A 24808-nucleotide genomic window follows, 5' to 3' on the forward strand; every position below is an offset into this window, starting at 1 on the left:
TTTCAAAAACATTTTAAAAAAAGAAAAAATAAAAACAAGATTATCAAACACATTTTTTGTTAGTGTTTTCATAATGCTGCAAATAAAAACAAAAAAAAAAAAAACAAACACCAACATTACCAAACGAGACCTTGAATTATATATATATATATTTAAAACAAAAATAGAACATATTCATATTTTTAAAAAAAATCAACCACAATCGACTTATAATACAAGCTTTCATAAAAATATCAAAATTTTGAAAATTCAATTCGATATAATTCAATATATAATAAAATCGATTCATAATTATATGAAAAATCGATTTTTATAAAGAATAGAAATATTGGTATAATTTATCAAAATCAGGCCGGATAATAACCCGTTTAAGGTGTCAGGTCATCGGAGCACTGCTCAATCGCTTGATTATTCGAGCCAATGATCGGTTAATAAAAATATTAATGGTTGGCTTTTGTTTGGCATCGGCTCCATTCTTCCTGCATTTTACTTGTTTTCCATTGCCATCCTACTTGCCTTCTCTTCACTTCTGGTTGGAAAAGTTCTTGAGCGAATCGGCATCGTCTTTGCCGCCACAGCATATTTTCCATAGCCATTACCATCCCATTTCCTTTGTGGGTCAAATTCATGGTCCGGACCATCTATTCAATCTCATTGCTTCCCCTTTTTACCTGCATTCTTTGTTTACAAGCAATTTTGGGTAAGTCATCAGCATACCCATACCTCCATTTTAAGATTTTCCTTCGTTTGTGGTCACCTAGAGACTGTTATGTATGCATTTATCCCTTTCCTTCTCTTATCCATTTGCAGATAAGAGGTGTTTCAAGCCCTCCAGAGGACTGCCTAGCGAGTAGCTACAGCTCAGTCGGTAACTAATCAATTTCCTTGGACATCCAAACAAGGAAAATAATTGGGAGACCATAACAATCTATTTTAAGTATTTTGAGTGGCATACACTGAAGAAATAAGTTTCATACAGACATGGTCATCAGAGGACACCATGTAAGTGGACAAGAGCCTAAAGCTTGCCCACAAAATAAAAAAGAAAAAGAAAGAAGGCATAATTACCTCCTCAACATTGGTGTACAAAAAGATTTGCCCTCCTAAAGAGTTTGGAGTTATAGATTGATACTATGCACTAACTATAATATGTCTTGAAATTATACGAGGCATATTGCTTGCTCATTTCCTTTGCATCCTGCAAACAAAGAACAAAGAGTAGATTATAGTTTGACAGAATGCTTGAAAATTGAAATCCCTTATGCAGCAATCAACAAAGAGAAGCATCTTCTTAACCAATCAAGAATAGCTTCATGTCCAAGAACATGGGTTGATGAAAGAACATCAAGGAGAATAGGAAAATTGTTACTAACCAAGATATAAAATATCCCCATTTATAGCTGCTTAGTTAAGGAGATACTTGGTTCAAATCTCCCTCTCTGCCAACTTAACTTTCAAGTGAAATCTAAATAACACTATTTACCATCAGCTAGAAAACTGTTAACACTGAACCTGGGGCTTGGACAGGTGGTTAGCCCACCCAGCCTTAGGGGGTGGACTTCCTGCAGGGCTGGGGTTCTAGTCCGTTCTAGTTACCATAACATATCCTAACAATGGCATAAGATGCGATTCTCCCCATGAAATATGCACAGCAGTTTTATCATAAGCTAAATACATGTTTTGTCTCCCTATAACTGCAGCAGCTAGAGGCAAAAAAATAAAATAAGGATAAATGGAAATCAATCTGGCTGCTGATTTATTTAGTTATAAATGATCTTCTGCACACTCCATATATAGCCTACTAACTGCCAGTTCCAACTACCACTTAATCCGCCAACTTTCCATGATCAAGTCTAAAAGACAAATTTGCCAAAAGAGGGGGGAAAATAAAATCTTCCTTTTTGATACCTGAAAGATGAAATATATTTATCAACTATAGCTTTCTGTTCAGTGCTGTAGGTGTACCATTTTTCTTTAGCTGTAACTAAATCTCTCCCCTCAATATCTGCACAATTAGGGAAACAAATGAAATGGCAGTTCGGTTGATAAGCTGAAGAAACTCAAATTTTGGATAATTAAAAGACAAACCTTGAAGCAGAATATCTGTTTCACCAGAGTAGCCTCTCAATCTCCAGAACTTTTGAAATTTATGACCACGGCCATCCCAAAATATTGGCTCAGATCTAACAGCATCTGATCGCCAGTCATCTTTCAGCATTAATTGCAAAGTAAAATACATCAGCTGAATTAAGTCCATTGGGATTCATTTGTGCAACTATTAAAGGCAATGTAACAAGAAGCATGGAGGTAATGCTGAAATTGTATGGTAAAGATAATTATTGGTGTTATGATCAATTTTAATGGTGTTGAAATACGATTTGCCCCTTTAACCAAATTTCTCCAAAGGTAGTGTGAGAACAGTATCATCAATAGGCCAAACTAATATTCTCATTCCACACATTTATCTTAGAAGTTTCCTTTCTGAGATCCCAAAGAATTGAAAATAGCATTAGTGAGAAGTTCAAGTTAATGTCAATTGGGACATTTGAGTTGAGAGCAAGTGAGCACAGACTAAACGCATGCTAAGACAAGTATGGCTTGACAAACACCTGTAAAGCATAGAACTTTGCAACATTATAGTAGGAAATGAAGGGATTCTTTACATGCTTAAGCAAAAAACTGAACTATTATTTTAAAGAGGATAAATAGACACTCTTTCAGGCTTCTATTGGTTTCAAAGGCATCATGATCCATAGCAATTTTTATGAGCATAGGGTACTGCAAACGGCTAAGCATCCTCATAATATTCAAATAGAGAATAGCAACCCTAGAACTGCTATCAAGAAACCATATTTATGGTAAAGAAGGTGCAAAAAAATATGGTATATTTCAAAAGAAATAATCTAACATACATATGAAAGTCATGGTGCCCAAATGACTAGAGTATGCCTTATATGGCTCAGTTTTAAATTCACCAGTGGAGTGTAATTTATGGGCCTCTTCCAAACATGAAAGCCACTTCTAGTAATCTACAAGTGAGAAAATATTCTTTGATGTACAATCAGTCCGTCCATGATCAATGGGATCTTGCTTGCTCCTGCAACCTTTGCCAAGCAGTTCCATATGTCACCAACATGGGCTTTTATTTTTAATATTTACCTTTTCTAGGACTATGCTGATATGCTAGATTAGTAAGTTGTAGAGCGTACACTTTTGAATAGTCAGTTATGCTGTTTACTATATGGAGATCCCAAGCATGTTATCTCTTCATCTACAATACAATGGGTGTTATCATGTTATGTGGCCCAGGTTTAGAGTGGCTAGGTTTCCTGGATTTCTCTTTTTTGAATGGGCATTTCAGTCATCCAGCCCTCAAATCCAAAAGGATGCTGTTGACCACTGTTCGTTTTGATGTTGCATGTTTTGGGAAAGACTGGAATGCAAGAATTTCCTTTGGAAATTTCTCTGATCCTTAAGCATTAAGAACACAACAAGCTTCTGCCTACTATGCTGTAGAATTCTTACAGGCTGAGACTGGACAGAGAGGAAATGAGTCTGCTCTTTCTGGATAATTAGTTCTTTTCATGTCTTCAAGGAAAACTGTTTTGACAAGCAAATACAAAAGTCTAGAGTGCTTATGAAAATTGCAACAAGTACACAGAACATACCCTCAAGCACCATTTCCGACATTTCCAATGCACTTGCAAGAGTATGGGCTACTTCAAGAGTTTGAGCCACTTCTAACTTTATTTTTGAAACAAGGTCCTCATTCTCCGAAATTGTCAGAGGAGCACCATTTTTCATGAGAATAGCTTTGGCTATCTCATCCTGCAGCTTCCGCTTCATCTCTTTTTCCAGATTTCTCTCCTATGCAAAGAATTATGATCAAATTAGCTGAGACATAACATTTACACTAACCTTTGTTGGATGGCAGTTGCCAAATTGATGATATTACCTTCTCTCTTCGAGCAAGAAGTTCTTCTTTAGCTTTCTTTTCCTTTTCAACAAATTTTGAGTATTCTTCGTCAATCCAGCTCCTAAAATCTCTGAAGGGAAGAAGTATGATATTTTATTCATACATTTCCATAAGAATCTGATAAGAAAGAGAAACATGAACATGAGCAGAATTAATTGCAGCACTTTGTCACTTACGTGGTGCCAAGAGCTTCATCACAGAGAAAGTTTAAGAGTCTAAGTTTTTTAGAGGAATCTAATCGCTCATATCCATCACCACACAAATCTAAACAATCCAACAGTTGCTGCTTTAAGGAATATCGAGAATCACTGACGTATTCTCTAAGAACTTGCAACCATGAATTTTCACTTAAATTCTGATTTAGCAAAGGATACCTGCACAAAGATTAAGTTCAGATGATCAATACCAGCTGAAAGAAGGAACTGTACTTTTAGAAGAATCTAGTTAAACATGCATACTCTTTTACTGAATCCTTTAGCATCACGGAAAGCAGTTGGATATGAAACTGCACAATTGAAGAATGGGAATGTCTACGTTTACTTTTTCCAGTAACTAACTCTCTAAGCAACAGTTGAGACTGTCCTTTCCTCATATTGAGTACCTAAACATCAACCAATAAATAAATAAAACCCTCAGAAATAAGCCGACATAAATTTTATCTACAAGTAAGATCTCTGGTTTGCATAGATGAAACAAAAGACATAGCACACATGTGCATTAGGTCTTTTACATACTTTAATAGTTAGAAATCAATAACAATGAACAATTGCCTCATTGTTATTTTTTTTCCATAATTTAGTCAAAAATAGAATAAAAATTAACAGAACAAAATATGTAAGACATTTTAGGTATTGTTTGATAAACTAAAAATTAACTGCACAGAATTTTTAAGACATTATAGGTATCGTTTAATAAACTAAAATTGTTTAATTGTTTAATATGCAGTCAAAAACTAAATACTAAATAGATTTTGAGTAGATTTTTACAAAAGAGACATTGTTTTATAGACATGGTATATATAACTTTGAAGACTTTTTAATTAATATATAGAGGTAATGCACTCAACGCTGATAAAAAAATTCAAAAACAATCTCAACTAAATGCATTAAACAAACGCACTGAAGAAAATAAATCATTGAAAATTTCCGAAGTTATCAAACAGCACCTTGTAAGAAGCATTTGAGTTCTTTATAAGGTTTAGAAAAGTTAACTCAAGCACACAAGAAAACACTTGGGTGCATTTAAATAAATTGTGAGTATGCAGAACCGTAATTATCATTATCATACAATACGCGATACATATCATACGATACTAATAGAAAACGTTACATGTCTATAACTGTATAGCATTTGATCAATACGCAATACATATCATATGATACTAATAGAAAACGTTACGTGTCTATAACTACATCGCATTTGATCAAGTGTTGAAAGTGTATTGTACGATACACGATATGTATCTTATGATACAGAGGTGTATCAATACAATTGATACACTTTTTATAAGCTTAATTCTAATTAATTATTAAAAATTTTAATTTTTTATTTTTTTTGAGTTGAAGCATGAAAATTTATATTTTATGAGTTTCAATCTTTAGATTTTAAACCAAAAAAATACTAATAAAATCGAATTCCCTTTTAATTTTAACATGATAAATGTTTTTTAATTTTTAATTAATAAATTAATATGAAAAAATGTATATTTTGTTTAAAAATCTATATTATTAAGGAAAATGTTGAAAGTTTAAATTAAAACAATAATCTTTTTAATTTAAAAAAAATAATCTTTTTAATTTACGTCCTATAATCTTCAATTCTGTTAAAAAATATAATATTTTTCAATTTTTCTTCATTTTATATGTATAAATATTATTTATAATTAATTTTAAAATTTTCTATCATATCTTGCGATAAGACTCGATACTAGAAAATAAAATTTCAAATACACGATGCGTTTCTCGATTTAACAACTTTGTGCAAAAATAAGAAAAGGGTCAATTTCTGAATTCCAGCGATAACTCAAACAAATAATCAAGTGAGCATATAGAACTAAAAAAGATCATTTTTTACTCTGTTAGGATTTATACTACATCAAACAGATAATAAGTTTACCTTTCCAAAAGCTTCGCAAAATTCTAGAAATTGCAAGGCATGGCCAATATCCTCAACAGGTAAGTCAATAGCAGCTATAGAGTTTAATGATATGCCTTGAGGCAGTAGGATTTCAGCATCAGAAGTTTTGCTTTTGACTTTTACATTTTTCTTCTTACGATTTGGAGACTTACTAGTTTGCTTGTTCTTTGCTACAGGATCTGCATTGTTTAGCACTTCATCTTCTCCATGGTCACACTTTTTATGAAGCATCATGTCAATTAGCTGGATAGCATCATTCCCTTTGCAAATCACTTCTCCTTTGTACGAATCTTGGGAGATTTGATATTTTTTAGGATTAATCTTTTGGGTTGAGAAATCACCATAATTGCCTTCGGATGAAATTTCCTTACTACTATTCTTGTTCCTTGACCTTGTCAACTTGGTATTTCTGGTTGCAGTCCTTTCATCATTGGCTTGTGTCGAACCATTTGGCCCTTTAAAACTGCTTCCCTTTTGGCTCTTGGAAGGTTTTTTTACTCCAGATTCCTGTTAGAAAAGTTCAATAAACATTCAGTTTATAAAGTTTGTAACCAGTAAAGCAACCCATTTCTATGGAGTTGTCATGGAAATGTAGGTAAACAAAAAAGGTAAAACTTTTTCTATCTTATTATCATCATTTAAGACTCAACAAAACAGGACCTTCCACCCAGCCAGACATTATGAACCACCAGAATAAGTTCAACTGTCTTATCTTGTAAAAATATAACAAGGATTGCAACAGAATTCACATTCCTCATTGTTGATCATTCTCTCAGAAAACAAATAGTCTCTAAGCATACCCGAGGATTTTAATGGCAGGCCTTCGAACCGATAAAATAGATGAAAACTCCCAATCAAACCTTATCTCCAGCTTTTCGCTTTTTGGAAGAGACAGCAGCATCAGTAGTCTCTTGAGAACCTGAACTTTCAGAGTTCTTAAGATGCAACATATCTGACACCGAGGCAAACCCATTTGCCTTTGCCGCATGTACAAGATTGCCAGTAGGCTGGTGACCTCGCTTCTTCCTACATGATTCAGTATTCCCCATTTTGATCAAGAAACAAAACAATGATACAGCTGAAACAACAAAAACATTTTCAATTGGGTATTCATCAATTTGCCGAAACAAAAGACTTACATGCAGAAACTACAGTTGCAAATTCCTCTACATCTTGGACAAGTCCAATCATTTAACAATGCCACCTCCTCAGCCCTCTCTCCATATCTGATTGTCACTTGAAAAAAAACGAATCAGCAAATCAGATTTCAAAGATAAGGAAAAGATAATGAAAAATGAAACCATAGAATGAAAAGTCCTTAAAGGAACACCCTGATGATTAGAACTTAAATTCTAGTTTTCAAGGTTTTGGGTTTGAATCTTGACAATGGGTTTTCATGTAGACTAAAATCCAGCAAGTCTTGGAATGTTAAAAAAAGTAAAAACAAAAGAAGAATGGGAAAGGGAAGAAAAGACCTGTTCAAGAGGCATTTGTGACAAAAATGGATGGTACATTGCTTGGCTTCAATCTTCCTCTTGCATGATGCTGCAAAATCCATTGTTTTTTGTCTACACTGCCATCATTTTGCTCCAACATTTTCAACAACAAACCTCAAACAAGAATACACATAATTTTCCCAAGAAAAGCAACAAACTTCGAATCCAAAAGAAAATTGAGAAACCCATTGAAGCTAAAAAAAAGAAGTACCTGGTGACAAGTCTTGCCATTCTCAGAATCGTAGATTCGGCCATGGACGAGTCGAACTCCAGGAGATTTGTTGCGGCGACGCTTTGGACTGTGTTGTGGGTGCGTTGAGGACCCTGAGTCAGTGGTCCGAGCTGTCTTGGTTCTGGGTTTGCTGTTGCTGCTCTGCTGCTTCTTCTTCTTCTTGGATGAAGAAGGAGATACAGCCATTGCTTAAACTTTTCAACCCAAATTAGAGATCGCCTTTGATCCTTAAGCAGTACAAATCAAAATACTGTAGATTGTTGAGATTCTTTTAATTATTTTTAATTGATTCTTTTTGTTTTAATTACAATATTTTTTTGGTTTTTAGTGATTAGAGAAAAAGAAAATGGAAATGTAATCATTCTTTCGGCTCTGGCGGGAAGAGGGAGAAAAAAGTGGAGGGAACAGGCCGAGCGGGCCTGTTTTCGGAAAGGCCAAATTTTTTGCTTGTCTTGTTTTTTTAATTTATAAAATATAATACTTATGTAATTTATTTATTATAATTTAAATAAATATTTATTTTTTATTATATTTAATCAAATTCATATATTTTAATTTAAAACCAAATAAATTTAGATAATTAATAATTAATTGTATTTACACAAAACATAATATTGATGTAATAATAACATAACATTAACAGGAGAAACAAAAAATATTAAATGATTATATTATTATACCACATAAATATGATATTTTATCATTCATTACAATATATCATCATATCACGACAACATAATATAATATAAATTAATAAATTACTTATTTTACTAACCACTATTAATCAATTGTTAATCATTTAAATATTATATGAATTCAAAATTTATAACTTAATTGAAAACGATAATAAAATCAAAATTTATTTAAATTTTTAAAAACAATTCAAGAATTTTTTAAATATTATGTCATAAATAATTTGTTGATTAGGTTTGTATTGATACATCGATAAATATATAATATTTATATAATTATCATTTACTGAAAGAGTATCATTTTGTAAATATATAAAAGTTTTTGAAAATAAATATTTTTAATAAGATTACAAGATGTATAAAATCCGTATACCGATGATATATCAAACCATAAGGATGAGCTGAGATGTCAAACCACATCCAGTTGAGCATGATCATTGAAGTAAGACACAAGCAGCAGGGGATTGGCAGAGGTATTCAAATTCAAAATGAACAACTGAGTTAATCCTAAACTCTAAACGCTAAACCCTAAAACCCCGTCTTTTCTGATTCAAAAAAGAAAGCCCTACTTCATAGCATTTATGTAAGAAAATCAGTTCTGCAATCCCACCATCTTTAATAGATCAAAGTGTTATGCTAGTTTTCATCTTCATGTTAAAATTCGCACGGTAGATTGATAGAGCATTCCGACAAATTAGTTTTGTCTGGATTAACCACCAATGGACATGTCCCTGCAAACAAGCCACATTGACAAGAAAGTTAATGAATCTAACTGCCTACTGAAGAACAAAAGGAGAAGAAACACAACACAAGTAACTTGCTCTACAACATAAATCAATTGTTCAACCACATTTTTAATCAATTTGGAACATATAGATATGCAAGCAAAATTGGCAGCTGTCCGATTCACAAGGTAAAAGCATGTCAAAGCAGGTATGGTCCTAAATGCCTGCTAGAATATAATTAGCATAGCTTTAAGAAAAAAATAAATAGTACTGAAAGTTTTAACTAAGCTAAAAAGAATGCAGATGTCAAAACTATTGGTCAAGAATGTCAATGAATCTTCAATCATTTCCTTTCCCCCACAGTGTTATACATTAGCAAACTTTCTAGCATGATTTTGCATCGTAATACGGGAATATGTTTCAAAATAAGCCAGACCAAGGAAAAGAGTAAACAGCAAAATCGTGCCTAATTCTTGTTTGCTTATCGCCAGAACAGCTCATGTCCAATGCCTTAACCCAATTCCATGCATTACTGCTCACCTGTTGCTTCACTATACAAAAGGTCAGAACTTCAAATTTGTGACAATAAAAATGTTCATCCTTCTCTATTCCCCTGAAATCTAAATGCAGTTTCCTTTTTATCCTTTTCTTTCCCTCTTCGGTCCTGTTCAAGCAGAATAATGCCCAAATTCTCTCACCTTTTTCCACCAATTTTGCATGCTCAAAAAGGGTAGAGAAAATTTCTTCTTAAACCCTAATCATCCTTAACAAATCTTAATCTAATTTTTATACTTTGTTCCTTATCAATTACATTCTCACAACTAACAAAAATCTTCTACCACCCGTGATTTAGCAGGACACCTTAATCCCTAATCATCCTTACCTAATTCATTTTTTTGCTCTGTGAAATCAATTATGAAGCTTGCACTGTGAACACTATTATTACTACAACTTAAATAAAACATTTTGGCTCTTTCATCTCAGCTCAACTTAATAATTATCATAAAATCAAGAAATTTGATAAACAATTTAAAAAAAAAAGTCCGATAAATTATTACACAAAAAAGAAACCATGAAAAAGCTGATAAATGGTGGGAATGTTGCATCATTTTATACTATTAGAATCCATTTTCAATTTAATTCAACACTAAATTAAAAAAAAATCAGTCACTTTACCATCAATCAAAGATCATGACTCCAAGTATCTCCTGCTTATGTTCTAAAAATATACTTTTTATTCAAAAATAAAAAAGGAAAAATAGATTGAAAGAAGTAGGTTTTGCTCAACTGTATAAAGAGCTAGATGGAATCTTCAAGCTCATTTAACTTCTCTTTCTTCTTCAATTCAGTTTCATATTGCCTCAATCTCTCCTTCATTTTTTCCTGTTCAAAATGAACTTAAAGTACAAAAAAATATCAAAAGTTTACTACCTTTATAATCAAATAAATAAATAAAATAACAAACGAAAAAGAAATAGACCTTGTAGCTGACTTCGACGCGGTGCATAACGTAGAAGCCGAGGACGCCGCCGAGAATGGTGCCGGTGATGATACGGACATATCCCCATTTCACCGAATTCATCGCCATTTTCCTCTCACTCTTCTTAATTTTCCAGTTTTTACGATCGAGGAACCGGATGCAGCAGCAGCAGCAGCACCCCGTTTGTTTTAAAAGGTTTTGGATTTTCTCCGATGCACTAACGACACCGTTTTGGTGGATTTTAGCTTTACGCAACCGCTTGAGCTCATAAAACCATCGTAACAATTCAGAACTTTTTGGCTTAAATAACCAAAAAGTGATTAAACTATGCAAATTTATGCAAGTAAGTCCCAATAATATAATTAATTTTGTATTCACAAAATTTCTCAACTTTTAATTTGTTTCCAAATAGTTTTTATTCTTTTAATTTAGCTACACAAATCCTTAAACCGTAATAAGTTGTCAAAATTTAATATCAATTAATATTTTCTGTTCATGTGATACAAGTATGAAGATATACCACATAAATTAAACAGTAAAATACATTAATTCTCTTAATTTTTTGTCATAATTATACCTTAATTTATTAATTTATCTAAATGTTTTTCTTCCATTTTCCACTTTTATCCTTTCTCTTAGATAGACCAACTATGCTTCCTTACACCGGTCTCCCTAAGTTCGCATGAGAAGCACTAGTCAATGCTAGTGGCCGATACATTTTTTTTTTAAAATTAGAATAAAAAATTATAATTTATATAATCATAATTTTTAAAATTAATAAAACGTAAAATTATCTTAAAAATATTCTCGCATTATCAAATTAACAAAAATATTAACGATTAACTAATAATAAAATTTATATGTCTAATGAAAATATTCTTTTAAAACGAAATACTTATTTCCAAAACTAATAAATCTACGTATCAAAAGTCAAGTGTAATTTACCCTGAATTAAAATTATCCATAGCTAAGGAGGCTTTCTTTTTTTTTTTTAAGAAGGAAAGAGTCAAACAAGTTGACATAGGATACATGCTTGGGAAAGTGGACATTTATGATTTCAGCTAACAAGGATCAGGTTCACAAGAATGTAGGGAGACAATATAAAATGTTGTATGACCAATATATATCTCATAGATAAAAGCATTCCATATCAAGAAATGGGATACCTTCAAGTCATCTTCATCCTTCGTTGAAATCAAGAGCCAGTTACCATTTGAGCCAAGCCAGGGATCTTATACAAGACCTTTCTCTATTGCATGGCAGAGAACCAGTTTCTATAGCATTCCGGAAATTATCGAACAATTGACAGGACTAGAAAACTGAAAAAGTAGTATAAGATTATGGAAATTCTTTTTCCTGAAGATATCATCTACTGTAAAATGTTACAAACAAACATTATTTGCCAAACGTATTGATTCCTACTAAGCACCACTTTCTCTGAGTTCATTTTCAATAGACTTGCCTCAGAAAATTTGCAAGGGAAGCTTACTAAGACATGTATACAATGGCTCTATCATTAATTACAATGATGTAAACAATATTACTGATCTATTCACTCACATACAACAACAAGCATGCACCTATCAATACAGCAACACATGCCAAATCCAAAAGAAGAAAACATGGAAGTGCATGGTTTCGTACCCATCAGCAATTAAGAGTTCGCCAGTCCTTTCTTTTCAACCTCAAAGCCTTCTGACCAGACTGGCGCTTTGGAGCAGGCTCCACAAGCAGCAGGCGTGACATCACATATGCTAAGAGTTCTTCATGGTGGGAAAATGTGAAGTCTAAGTGAGCATACTCAAATTCACTGTATGATACATCTACACCAGAACCCTTCATCAGCTTGTAGTGCTTTCTAACCATTCTTGGTCGGATTACCTGGTCCTTCCGACCAGCCACCAAATCAACGGGAATATCAATAAGACCATAATACTCACCCAAGTCTAATGGCTCTGGAGATCCATACACCTCCATATTGGCTGATGTACTCCCATAATCGTACATTCTAAATTTTCCTGTATGTTTTATCTGTGCAAGGTGGTGCGCCACACGAAATGAGACCCCCGGCATGTCATTCATGTTATAATGAGGTAACCCCAACACCCCAATCCAATTTGAGCTATCTCCTCCGACAAAATAACTCATTAGGGTTTGAACCAGTCCTCCAACAGCAGGGTAGTTATGGAAGTCCCTAGCCAACTTGTTCAACAGCATACGAAAGAATCTGGTTGGTATATAAAAGGCAGGCACAAGAAGTGGCAGAATAGGAGCCAAAAAAAGAAATAGATACTCCATCATTGTAAACACAAAAGTAGAATCATCATGGAAGCCTGCAGGTGAAAGTAAAACTAATCTTGAGAGCCTGTGAGGCTTCTCTTCGATCCGGCGTGTTATAACATACATCAGCATACCAGCTCCCCCCATGCTATGAGAGATTGCACAAAGTTTGTAAGGCTGCTCATCATTTGTTTCTTCATCAGGTTGGCTAATTTTCAATTCAGCAGTTTTGACTTCATGAATCTTCTCTATCATAGCCGGAATATCCTCTGTCCCATGCTCATTTATGGAGTATCGCCAATATCTGAATCAAAATGGTGCTTTTAAGTTTTTTTTTTCCTTGAAGAAGGGGAAAGGGTGGTGTTTCAAACTAGAAAGATTTTGAAAACCAACAAGATGAAGTGATTCTAGTCTCTTGCAAAGGACTTCCAAGTTTTTGTGGTTGGCAAGTGTGACCAGTAAAAGATAGATAAAAAATTGTTAAAAGAATATATCTGCTCCTACCCAGTGACCACATTAAACGCAGAAAAGAGGAGAAATCATGTTGAAATGCTTCATTCTTCAATTTCCAAATTCAGTGTTTGAGAAACAATGAATCAAAGATATTGACAGAGAAATCATATATTTACTTACTGTCGTGACGAGATATTTTTGTCCACATGCTCTCTAGAGACTAAACCACGAAAGTTCCCCAGGTAAACATCATAGCCTGCAATTAAAGCAATACCATCATTACACTGCAATTTCACAATGATGTGCTATGAATGATGTAAATACTCTAAAGTATAAGACAAACCTTGATCAAAGGCTGCAAAAGCTGGAGAACCAACAATGCCATTAGAAACCCAACTGCACAAAGGAATCAACTCATAAGAACACAACAAGGTCAACTGTTTCAGTAAAAGGGAAAAGGGAATATATGGTAATTAGTTGGAATAATAAATAATATGGTTTCTATAATACAAGAAGAAGAACAAGAAGAAGAAGAGTGCTTAACACAACATAAGGAGAGGGATCCATGTTCATAGGCGTCACATGCATATATTTAAGTCTTTGATAGATGTGATACTTCCAGACAAACACCAACCCAAAATCTATATTTTTTTAATTTAAAAATAGTTAAGACAGGTACATGGATCTTCTTCCTATCTCATTTAAGTCTAAGATGACAAAATCACATGCCCCAAAGCTCAATAGGTAATATCTATTAGATGGTATCCACAGTATGCTGACTGAAATGATTCCTTCAATGCATAAATAGTATAATAATTATGGACATCTTTATCTAAAAAGAAACCATTAGACCAAAAAGTAAATGTAAGAAACAATAGCATATAATTAATCTCTAACAAAATAATATAATATTTCTTATTGTGAACTGATGCTTGCATTATCCTTTTAAATTTCACATGTGAAAAGCAAAAGTCATAATTCATGGAGCATCTTCCTCATTTTCAAACTTAAGGCATGAGCAATGGCTGTAAGCCTGTAAGTCATATTGCAATTTACTTTGCAACGAGAATCATGGTCATTCTCTTCGCCATGCTTCAACTATCCTACAGATTCAAGCAAGTTTTTCACCAGCATCATCGAGTGGCATTTTGTCTTCCTCAAGGAAAAGGTAATTTTATGCTCATTGAGCTCACTATGCCTGCCACACTATAAGCTTATCCAAAAATCTTCAGAATTAATAATTTGTCCTCTACTCATATCATTCTTGATAGAGGAGAATGAAGCAAAAGTTCACATAGCCAATCACATTTACTAGGCGCTAAGGCTTGATATTGTTAAACAATGTGTTGGCCATTTAATTAAACAACCAAAACAAACATGTTCATACAATTTTAAATATAATAATGTGTGCAAAAACCAGATTTTCAAAATAAAGATAATGTTTGCATCAAAAGCACACACTAAAGCAGTCTAATTACGCTAACTGACACTAAGCATTATAGTTCAGAGTTGTTAATTAACTACTGTTGGAAGTTTGCTCGTTGGAAAAATATCATTATCAATATAATACAAGTTATAGGCATATGATAACTGAAATATCAAAACCCATACAAAAATTGCCTTACAAAAGGTCAGGCATGCAGCTCAATGTAATACGTAACCAACAACGTGAGCAACCATAAAAGAAATCACAGCAGCACGGTAGGCAGACTGCAGATTGTTACTCACCCCATAGATGAATCCAAAATACCATGTTGTAGATAGACAGCCTTCCGTGCATCACGTCTGCAATATCAGACTAGAGGTATCAAGAACCATAACATTCAAGAAAAAGTTACAATCTGAAAAGAAAACTAACAATTATACCTTGGTATTCTTTCTAAAAGAAGAACATATCCATCAGCAGTGATAACATGAATAGCTTCATATGGGTACCTAAAACAGGAAGAGGGGGTAAGAAACCAACAGAAGATATGCAGACTTTCAGGGGTAAAAAGGGCAAGAAAAATTTGAGAATAGCAATGCACTTACCCAAGCTCTGTTATGACATCCTTACATGTCCGAGCATCAGTGTTAAGAGAATGGTGAAGAGTAAGATTCCTTTCTCTAGGAGCTGGATCATTATCACCAAGAGTAGCCGTGGGAACAGAAGCATTAATAACATTATCTTTGAAATCTTTAACACCAACACTGGGACATGACAACCATTTTACAAATATGCTGAAAGCTTCAAATGGGGAGAGAACACAGTGCGCAGCTTTGTGAAACATATCAAATATAGCTTCTATGAAAATCTCAATTGCTAGATGAAGATCCTGATTGACATAGCATCACTTTGAGTAAGGAATAAAATAATGGAAAATAATAAGGCAATGAAAACAGAAAACTTCAAGAAGCAGTCAGATGCAAGTCCTTGTAGAAACCTCAATGACTCCACGTCTCTTGTCAGTGGTGCGGTGGACAACATGGTCCTTGGGGGTGTGCACTTTCCTGAAGGAATGAAAATGCCTAGGACGGGGGCTTCCTGGATCTGAAGAAGCCCTCGGTCCCCATATATTTAACAAACGGAAAAGAAGAAATGGTATCCCCAGCAGAAACCTAGCAGGTAATAAAATCCATGAAAATATGAATGCCATCCAGTCTGTCCAATGCCAATCATTCTTGATACGAGTGCTGGTTCTGGAGATTCTTGACCCATAAGATGACGGTGATGCAGGGTATACTCCATCAAGATCATCTTCTCCGGAAGAATAGTCTATACTTGAAGTATCCGAATCCACAGAAAGCTCATGGATGAACTGGTTGAATGAGGAAACACCACTATAGTCAACAAGAAAAGTGGAATGTCAACAACTAATTGTATTACAAGTACTTAATACAGTAAAGAAGCTGTTAAAGAATGATAATTTCAAGAAAATCCATCTTCTTTTGTTTTTTTTTTTTTTTTGGGTATGGCCACAGGTGGGACTGAGAAAAGCAAGGAGCAATTCCAGATTCAGTCCATAAGAGAACATAGGACTGTAAAGTAGCAACAAATTACTTAGAAAGACAAAAAAACGTGAATGAAAACTATTTAGTGGCCACTCAAGAAAGAAAGCAGGGCAAAAATTCCCCTCCCATCGTTCTTCAGATGAGCATCTCAAGTGAGAGAGAAGGAATCTAAGCAATTTCTGCTGACACCACTTCCTACTTAGCTTCCATAGTTATGTAACAAATCTGTCTTCATGACCAGCCAATACAATCAAATGTGTTGCAGGCAATTTTGATAAGCAAGAACATTTAATATAATCATATTCTTAAAAAATGATTAAAAATTAATATCCAGAAAAGGTCCTATTTGGCATTTAAGAAGCCAATTAGAAGAGGCTCTATGGAAGTATATTGGACCTATGATACAAAAACACACTAGTGTCAACAAGCATCATTAAACTTCTCCATCAGGACATCTTGACAAGAAAAATGATCAGAACTCTGGTTTATCTCTCCTGCTTAATCTTTTAGTCGTCCACTCCGTAATTGAGGGAAAGCAAGACAAGGTCAAACCTAGGAAGCAAACTATGAACTTCAATGTTAACATTAATAATTCAAATCACTCTTGCAAAAGATTTGTTAAGCATACAAGTGGAAAATACAAAACAAAATCCTAGTCCATGATTCTTAAAGACTTATTTTTCCTCACATCTAAATTAAAAAACATACTTTCCCATCCAGCGAGGAAAGCGAGGTCCACGAAATGTTGGCCTAAGCTCCCATCCCTGAACACCTTCGAGAATATTTGCCTTTCCCGGAAGAATGGTCAATAAAAGTGCTGACACTCCATTTATCAGCCTTGCAATATTGTTCAAAGACTCATACGTGAAAGTCTTCACTGACCTGCACTAAAAGCAAAAGCAAATTGGTTATTTGTTTGGTAAGCTTATGACAAAAGTTAGGAAACTAATTACTGCTTACTAGCTCTTACCAAAGGGGGAAAAAAATCTGAGTGCAGTTTAAGGGAATGAAGAATTCAGCACAAGCAAAGCAGATAAATTACCACAACTTTCAAAGGTAGCTGTACAATGCATGCAATAACACTCTAACGAAAGCTAAAGTCATTTAATTATATTTAGACGCAATAATCAATTTGAAATTGGGAAGAACAGAACAAAATTGCTCCTAATACAGTTCAAAATGTTAAGTGAAACCAAGCTGCAAAAAGGAAGCCTCGAATGCAATGATTATATAAATAAATAAAAATGACTGCTAACTTTCCGCCATTGATTAATGTCCAAAAAGCTCTATTTTTTGACAAACTTTCCCTAATTCCTTAACAAAATATGAAATATTCTTAATAGTAAGAAACCTCTCCTATGGTCAATCATTCAGAGTTCTAAACTGAGTTCTGTTTCTTTGTCTTCTAAAACAAATTAAGAAATTAAACAATTTCAGCAAATTCTTTTTGTCTTCTAAAACAAAAATAAATCATTTCACAATATGGTAATTAGAGGCAACCAGGCCAAAAAAAAGGTAATTTTTTTAAATTTTTTCCCTGTAAAAAATTCAGCACGGAAAACCCCAAGAAAGGAAAATCTTGAATGGTTCAATTTGATAAAATTCTCATATAAATAATACCAAAAAAATTCTAAATAAATTATTTCTTCCCTTTTTTTTTAACTTGATTCAGCCAATAAACAGCTCCCACCAACTTTTCCCAAAAACAAAGCCAGTAATATCTTAAGAACAATCCCTCAAAAATTCCCCGAATCTCCTCAAAATCCAAAAATCCATAGGCAAAGAGAAATGATTGTAAAAACAACAAGCTGATGCAGGAAACCAATCCGACACATGCATACACGAATACGTATAAATATACGTAGAGAGAAAGAGAGAGAGATGACTCACTCTTTGGTAACAGCGAGGGCGTTGTCAACGAGTCGCTGCATCGATTTTTAGTTTTTCCAAATTTACGTAAATTTCGATCTCTCGATTTCCGCAACGATAAAAAAAAAAGCCACAAGAAAATCAAAATAGAATGCGAAGAATTCTGAAACAGCGGCGAAACTGAGAGAGATTGAGGGAAATCTAAAAGGGGGAAAGGAATCCGACAAATCGGGGAGTGTTTTTGCAACGGCGATTCTTGCCGTACAAAGGAAGCCGGTTATATCAATTACGCCATGTTTTTTTATTCAGTTGTTTTCCAATTTTTTAAATTGTTGGAGGGAAGATTCCACGTGGAGAAATATGATTGGGTGGTCGAATTAGCGTCGCTGGTTTGGTGGGGTGTGATCGCACCAACTCAGTTTCGCGAGAATGATTACAAACAATTTGACACGAGTTAATTATGATTATAAAATTTTATTTTAAAAAATTAATAAAATATTGACACTTTTAAAATTTTAAAAAAAATCTTTTTTATTACTTTTAATAAATTTTTTATATATCTTTATTTTAAATTAAATAAATTTTTATTAATTGACATTAGTTGATCCGTTACTTTGTCTTTTTTTGACATGTAATATTGACATTAAAGTAAAAAATAATACTTGATCATGTAATGTTTTTATTAATAACATTTAATTATAAATCTGTTTGATTAAAAATAAAAAAAATTTATTTGAATTAATAAAAAAATTATAATTTATTAATATTTTTATAACATTAATTATGATTTTGTGTTATAATTAAGTAACATAGAAAATTCTGTAATAATTTCCATAAAACCGAGTTTATATGATCAAAACGCGGATTTTACAAGGTCGGTGCATGTGCGTCCGATGCCAACGATGTGGGTGAAGTGAATCGGGACCGTTGATGAATTTAAGGTGGGCAGCCCGAGATGCGATAGGGGATTTTTTATTGGATAATGGATAATGTTTGGTCCCACTAATTACTTTTGGTGCTGCACGGGGACAACCATGGCAGGGGACCAGTTTTAGGATGGCATGCCTTTGGACACGAAAAAAATGCGGTGTCTCGACGTGGAAGAGCCACAAAATGTGTTTATTATAAAAAAGTGTACACGTCAACTCCGTCGACTAATGTACATAAAATTATAAAACAAGAATAAACAACGAATAAAAATTTTCATCATACTTGTTACGTGTAACTTTAATTAATCTCACGTCACTAAAAAATAAATAAAATTTAAACATATAAATATAAATTTTTTATTATTTATTAGATATATTTTTAAATTAAAAATATGTATTTGTGATTTATAGATTTATTTAATTTTTATTTTTATTTTTAAAATTTAAAATATCATAATAAACTTTAAGTTTTATTAATATAAAATTCATAAAAGATACAAAAATCAAAATAGATCTACATTAGGGTAAGAGTCTATCTTTTTTATAAATAAAAAAATTAATGTAATGAAACGTTGCACAATTAGATATGTAGACACTATATTTGTTCGGGACTTAATTTATTTTATTTTTAGTATATTTTTTAATTTTATTTTGATTGATTTTTGTGCCTTAAGAATGATGGTTTTATAATTTAAATGAGTTCATAAACTAAATGGATCAAAATTCAATAAAGAAATGGTATTGAGTTGGTGAGCCCACAAATAATAAAAGTAAGGTAAAAACACATAAATAAAGATCAACCAAAATAAAAAAAAGAAAAGCAAATCAAAATTAAAAAATTTGACAAAAAAACAACAAAAAAAGGCCAAGAAAATTAAAAGAAAAAAAATTAATTAAAAAAGGAAAAAAACCAATGGAATCCTTAAAATCCTCTCACATATCGACAGATTTTATATTAAAAAATCCTTTCACGAAAAAAAATAAAATCAAATATTCACAATTAAATCAAGATTCCAAGAAAACACTTATAAAAATCCCAATAAAACACAGCAACAAACAGACAGAAAAAAAGAGAAAAAAAAATACAAAAGAAAAGTGAGCAAAAAAAGTGTTCTTTGATTTTTTTTCGGTTTTGAATTTTTTTATATTTAGATCTAGGAATTTCAGAGAAGTTTTAGAGAAACGAGTCCGATTAAATGATAGATTGGCTTGAAAGGGTTTTGGGGGTGAATTTCGATGAGATTCCGGCATTGAGAAACGGCGGCCAGAGGTCGAGAGTGCGGCCGCCGATGATGACTTGGTGAAAAAAAAACCGAGAGGGAGGAAGGAAACTCAAATATTTAGGCGTTGGTCTTGGCTGTGGGCTAACTTATTTAGGCTTGCTTAGGTTGTTAGGTTGGTTAGTTTATTATCCAAGTTCGTTATATTTGAGTTTTTAAATTACTTGATTGTGGATTGCATTGGACAAGGCCCAATTCTATTTAATTTTTGTTCCATCTACTAGGTATGGCTGAAGCTTTCATCTTACTTTATTTATGTTCATTTTTTTGGTATTAATAAAAATAAATAAAATAAAATTTTGTTTTAGACCATAATTTGGTTAAAATGAAATTTTTATCACCATTATTGGTAGAATAAAATTATAAAAATAATAAAGACTTATAATTATTTAAAAATAATCTTTTAAATGGAATTTTTAAAGAAAGTTGTAAAAGGCTTTTTCTTAAAATTTTCAAGGTAAAAATAATTATGGGACCTTACTATAAGGGTTGGGGGGTAATTCCATATATTTTTACTAAAAATGTTTATTTACAAATAATTAATAAGAATATAAATAAATAAATATTTTAGATTTTATAAATATAATTTTATAATAAATATTTAATATAAAATAAATGAAAGTCCTTCGATGATGAAATTTTGAGAACGTTATAAGAGGTAATCTTTTTTAAATTTTTAGATGAGAAAATCTTTTTAAATTTTACCAAAAAGGTTGGAGAATTTGGAAAGAATTTTCAATATTAAAAGATATTTTATTTATAAAAATGACTTGGAGAAATAATTGAAGGAAATAAATTAATTTATTAAGGCTAAAAAGAAAACACATAATTAATTAGGTACCATTTCGAACGAGCATCGTGAGAGTGCTAATCCCTTCCTTATACATAATTGTACTTCTAAACTTAATTAATTTCGTAGATCGAAATCTATTTTTTTAATGAACTTAAGTCAAACCTAAAACCTCATTAGAAAAATAAATTCAATTAGGTGGCCAATCATACCTAAACAAAAAAAATTAATGACAACTCTTTTTATGTCAAATGGTTAAGTTTTAGAACTCATTTATTATGACAAGATAAGATAAAATATCATGAATTTCACATTAATAAGATATGAGATTGGTTAGGGGTGAGCAAATAGGTGGATTGGGTGGTTTGGTTCACCATATTTAAAGATCAAATGGACCAATCATTTTTAAAAAACCTACCAAATATAAAAAAAGATCAAACTGACCAAACATAAAATTAGTTTGGTTGGTCCAATTTTGAACCAATTGATCAAAATTTTATTTTATTTTTTATATATTATAATATTAAAACTTATAAACTTCATCTATAATTATATATATATGAAATTAATTATATAACTTATATGTTACAATGTTTTATATCAAAGTTTATATAAATAATAATTAATTATAAACAATGTATTATAAAATCTAAGATGATAGCTAATAAACTTATTAAGTGCAATCATATGAATAAAGCTTATTATAAGTTATAGTAATGCTTATGTATAAATTAAATATATATAATATATTACTTCATTATATATATATATAATTAATGATACAAATTATATGTTAAAATGTTTTATATAATCATATAAATAAAGTCTATTATAAGTTATAGTAATGCTTAATTATAAATTAAATATATGTATACATAATATATGACTTTATTATGCATATGTATTTATATATGAAATTAATCACATAATTTATATGTTATAATATTTTATATCAAAGTTTGTATAAATAATATGTTATAAATCAAAGGTGATAACTAATAAAGTTATTAAGTATAATCTTATAAATAAAGTTTATTATAAATTATAGTAATATTTATGTATAAATTAATTATATGTATATATAATATATTTATACAATTATATATATATTCACAACATTTTATATTACGAAACATTACTAAAGTGTAATAATTATAACATATTAATATGTAAGATATTTACTATCATATATTATAATATTAACATATAACTTATATAATTTAAAATATATAACTTGTAATTTCATATAAATACAGATTTATAAATAAATAAATATATATAACTAATATTAAATTACTATGATTATGATTTGTATATGTATGTATAATACTCTAATATATTTTAAATATATTATTAATTAAGTTTACTATCAATTCTTCTTAATATATAAAAAAATTATATATATTAATATATATAATTATATAAAAAATTAGTTTAGTTTTTTGGGTGGATTGATCCAAAAATTTTAAAACTGAAAACCAATTAAACCAAACATTTTGAATTAATTGATTCAACAAATCAATTAGATCGAACCGTTTTATCCAAATCACATTTAGTGCTTGTTTGGCTTGACTTTTTTTCAGCTTATCTACCTCTTAAAAGTAAAAGTCAGGCTAAACATAAAATTTTGAAAAGCTCTTAAAAAAAAGTAACTTTTTTTTAAAGAATAAAATTTTGAAAAAAAGAGTTTCAAGAAAAGCTCATATGAGGAGCTTTTTCTTCTCCTCTTTTAAAAATGCAAGAGAATTTTTATTTTTGTTTAAAAAATATCCTCATCTGTTAAAATAATTACAATATTATCCTCTCAAAAAAAAAATACTATTTGCGATAATTTTAACCAAAATTATAACTTATAAAAAGAATTTATTAAAAAAAATTTACCAAACAACTTTAACTTAATTTTAAAAACTATTATTTTTCATAAGAGCTTCATAATAGCTTTTAAGTTAAAAAAAGATCAGGTCAAACAGGCTTTTAATTTGAGTGAGTAATTGATTTGAATTGGTTTTGCTCACTCCTAAAATTGATTATCTAATACTTATTAAGTATGTCTTTGTGTTGGAAATATGGACATATGATTTATAAACTTACTTAATTCACGAAATTGAGCTTTTAAGTTCAGACTGAGTGACACAAGTCACTAAGCAAGAGGCGCGATGGAGATGTCACACCACAAGATTTCAGATTAACCCGACTTATCAGGCAGGCTGGCTAGTAATTCGGGTAGTAGATAGCGGTGTGCCTGGTGGAATAGACCAAGCGGGTGCAGATGGCATTAATATTATTATTTCAATGATGCCATAGCCTTTGCTTCTCTTTCAGCGATTAAACGAGGGGTGTTCGTGGTCTGTTTCTGCTGGGAATGATGGCTTGAGCAAATCGACACACCACGGAGCAAGACCATGGATCACAACAGTACGGACTGGCACGCTTGATCGCCGTTTCACTGCAACATTGACTCGAGGAAATGGGCAAACCTTTGAGGGAGTATCAGTGTTTCCTATCAGCGTTTTCATTACAGATGCACCTTTGTACTATAGCATAGATGGATGAAAACAAAAGAATACGTAAGTTAGAAACATTGAAGAGAGAAGGAGATTGCAGGGAAGGTAGTCAGCTTTGACAACACCAGAGTGATTGAACCATATGAACAAATGGCTGAACTTGACCGGATAGGTAGCTTTTGCTTGTATACTCATGGCAAATTCAGCGTTTTCAGAACCAGCTGAAAACTCTGCTCCCATCATGGTTCAATTAACTTCTTCAGGAGCTCTGGTAAGAGAGTACGCAACAGTAAGTAAAGCAGAACTGAAAACTGAGATTCTTGAACACAAAGTGAGCACCACAAATGCTTTTTTATCAGACCAGACCTTATCAACCTTGCTGTTCTGAAACCAGATGTTCTTGCCACAGGGTTTGATGTACTGGCTGCAGTTCCACCAATGCCATTTATATATTGAAATAGGAAACTATGAGTTTGTCAACAGATTAGGCACTCTACTTGGGCACGTCAATGGCAGCACCTCATGCTGCTGGAGTGGCAGCATTGCTGAAAGCTGTCCATCCCGAGTGGATCCGTCCAGCAGCCATTCGATCTGCTTTGATGATGAAGGTGACCACAGCATATAGAATCGACAATAATGGAACCAATATCATGGATCAATCTACCGGACTTGGTGCTACACCTCTACATGGTGGGTCTCAGGTCACGTTAATCCAAATAAGGCTACAGACACTGTGACTCGTACATGACTTGAATTTGCAAGACTATATTGACTTCCTTTGTGGTCTTGGCTACAATTATACCCAGATGAGAACTGTTCTAAAACAATGCCGATAGAATCGTAGCCAAGAGAAAACTGACCTAGACTACCCATCTTTTGTTGCCATATTCAGTAATGGAGGTGCATATCCGAGGACAAGGAACTTTAGCAGGGTTGTCACCAATTTGGAAGATGATGAATAAGTTTATCATGTAG

General features: G+C 32.2%; 3 protein-coding genes across 4 annotated transcripts; all 3 read right to left on the reverse strand.

Annotated features, from left to right (window-relative positions):
* On the reverse strand, positions 908–8136 carry LOC18604066. The gene is made up of 12 exons (XM_018118534.1): positions 7820–8136; positions 7588–7685; positions 7252–7338; positions 6973–7138; positions 6092–6619; positions 4435–4577; positions 4153–4350; positions 3956–4046; positions 3669–3867; positions 2089–2208; positions 1909–2005; positions 908–1198 (listed from the first exon to the last, which is right to left on the reverse strand). Exons 1-12 carry the CDS (start codon positions 8024–8026, stop codon positions 1183–1185), a joined length of 1950 nt encoding a protein of 649 aa, XP_017974023.1. The 5' UTR covers positions 8027–8136; the 3' UTR covers positions 908–1182.
* On the reverse strand, positions 8890–10995 carry LOC18604067. 2 transcript variants are annotated; one of them, XR_001927200.1, is made up of 4 exons: positions 10738–10995; positions 10546–10640; positions 9724–9808; positions 8890–9263 (listed from the first exon to the last, which is right to left on the reverse strand). XR_001927200.1 is itself a non-coding variant. In XM_018117970.1 (3 exons), exons 1-2 carry the CDS (start codon positions 10843–10845, stop codon positions 10557–10559), a joined length of 192 nt encoding a protein of 63 aa, XP_017973459.1. In that variant the 5' UTR covers positions 10846–10995; the 3' UTR covers positions 8890–9263; positions 10546–10556. The 2 variants fall into 2 exon arrangements, 1 of the variants encoding a protein (XP_017973459.1); XM_018117970.1 differs by lacking the exon at positions 9724–9808.
* LOC18604068 (lipase 1) lies at positions 12050–18642 on the reverse strand. Its single transcript, XM_007036393.2, has 9 exons — positions 18352–18642; positions 17170–17343; positions 15894–16290; positions 15502–15785; positions 15337–15405; positions 15199–15255; positions 13814–13866; positions 13651–13726; positions 12050–13321 (listed from the first exon to the last, which is right to left on the reverse strand). The coding sequence occupies exons 1-9, from the start codon at positions 18390–18392 to the stop codon at positions 12385–12387; spliced, it is 2088 nt and encodes a 695-aa protein (XP_007036455.2). The 5' UTR covers positions 18393–18642; the 3' UTR covers positions 12050–12384.

This window comes from Theobroma cacao, chromosome 3 (genome assembly GCF_000208745.1).
Source record: "Theobroma cacao cultivar B97-61/B2 chromosome 3, Criollo_cocoa_genome_V2, whole genome shotgun sequence".
Lineage (NCBI taxonomy): Eukaryota > Viridiplantae > Streptophyta > Magnoliopsida > Malvales > Malvaceae > Theobroma > Theobroma cacao.

Bases quoted from the DNA above. Each gene is read 5' to 3' on its own strand.
- LOC18604066 (XM_018118534.1), bottom strand. From the start codon at position 8,026: ATGGCTGTATCTCCTTCTTCATCCAAGAAGAAGAAGAAGCAGCAGAGC. The intron at 4,578-6,091 runs GTAAACTTATTA...GTTGATGTTTAG, and splicing joins TTTGCGAAGCTTTTGGAAAG to GTACTCAATATGAGGAAAGG. The intron at 2,209-3,668 runs GTATGTTCTGTG...TAATGCTGAAAG, and splicing joins GTCGGAAATGGTGCTTGAGG to ATGACTGGCGATCAGATGCT.
- LOC18604067 (XM_018117970.1), bottom strand. From the start codon at position 10,845: ATGGCGATGAATTCGGTGAAATGGGGATATGTCCGTATCATCACCGGC. The intron at 10,641-10,737 runs GTCTATTTCTTT...CATTTTGAACAG, and splicing joins GCGTCGAAGTCAGCTACAAG to GAAAAAATGAAGGAGAGATT.
- LOC18604068 (XM_007036393.2), bottom strand. From the start codon at position 18,392: ATGCAGCGACTCGTTGACAACGCCCTCGCTGTTACCAAAGA. The intron at 15,786-15,893 runs GTTTCTACAAGG...TATGTCAATCAG, and splicing joins AGAGACGTGGAGTCATTGAG to GATCTTCATCTAGCAATTGA. The intron at 13,867-15,198 runs GTGAGTAACAAT...TCCTTTGTGCAG, and splicing joins ATTTTGGATTCATCTATGGG to TTGGGTTTCTAATGGCATTG.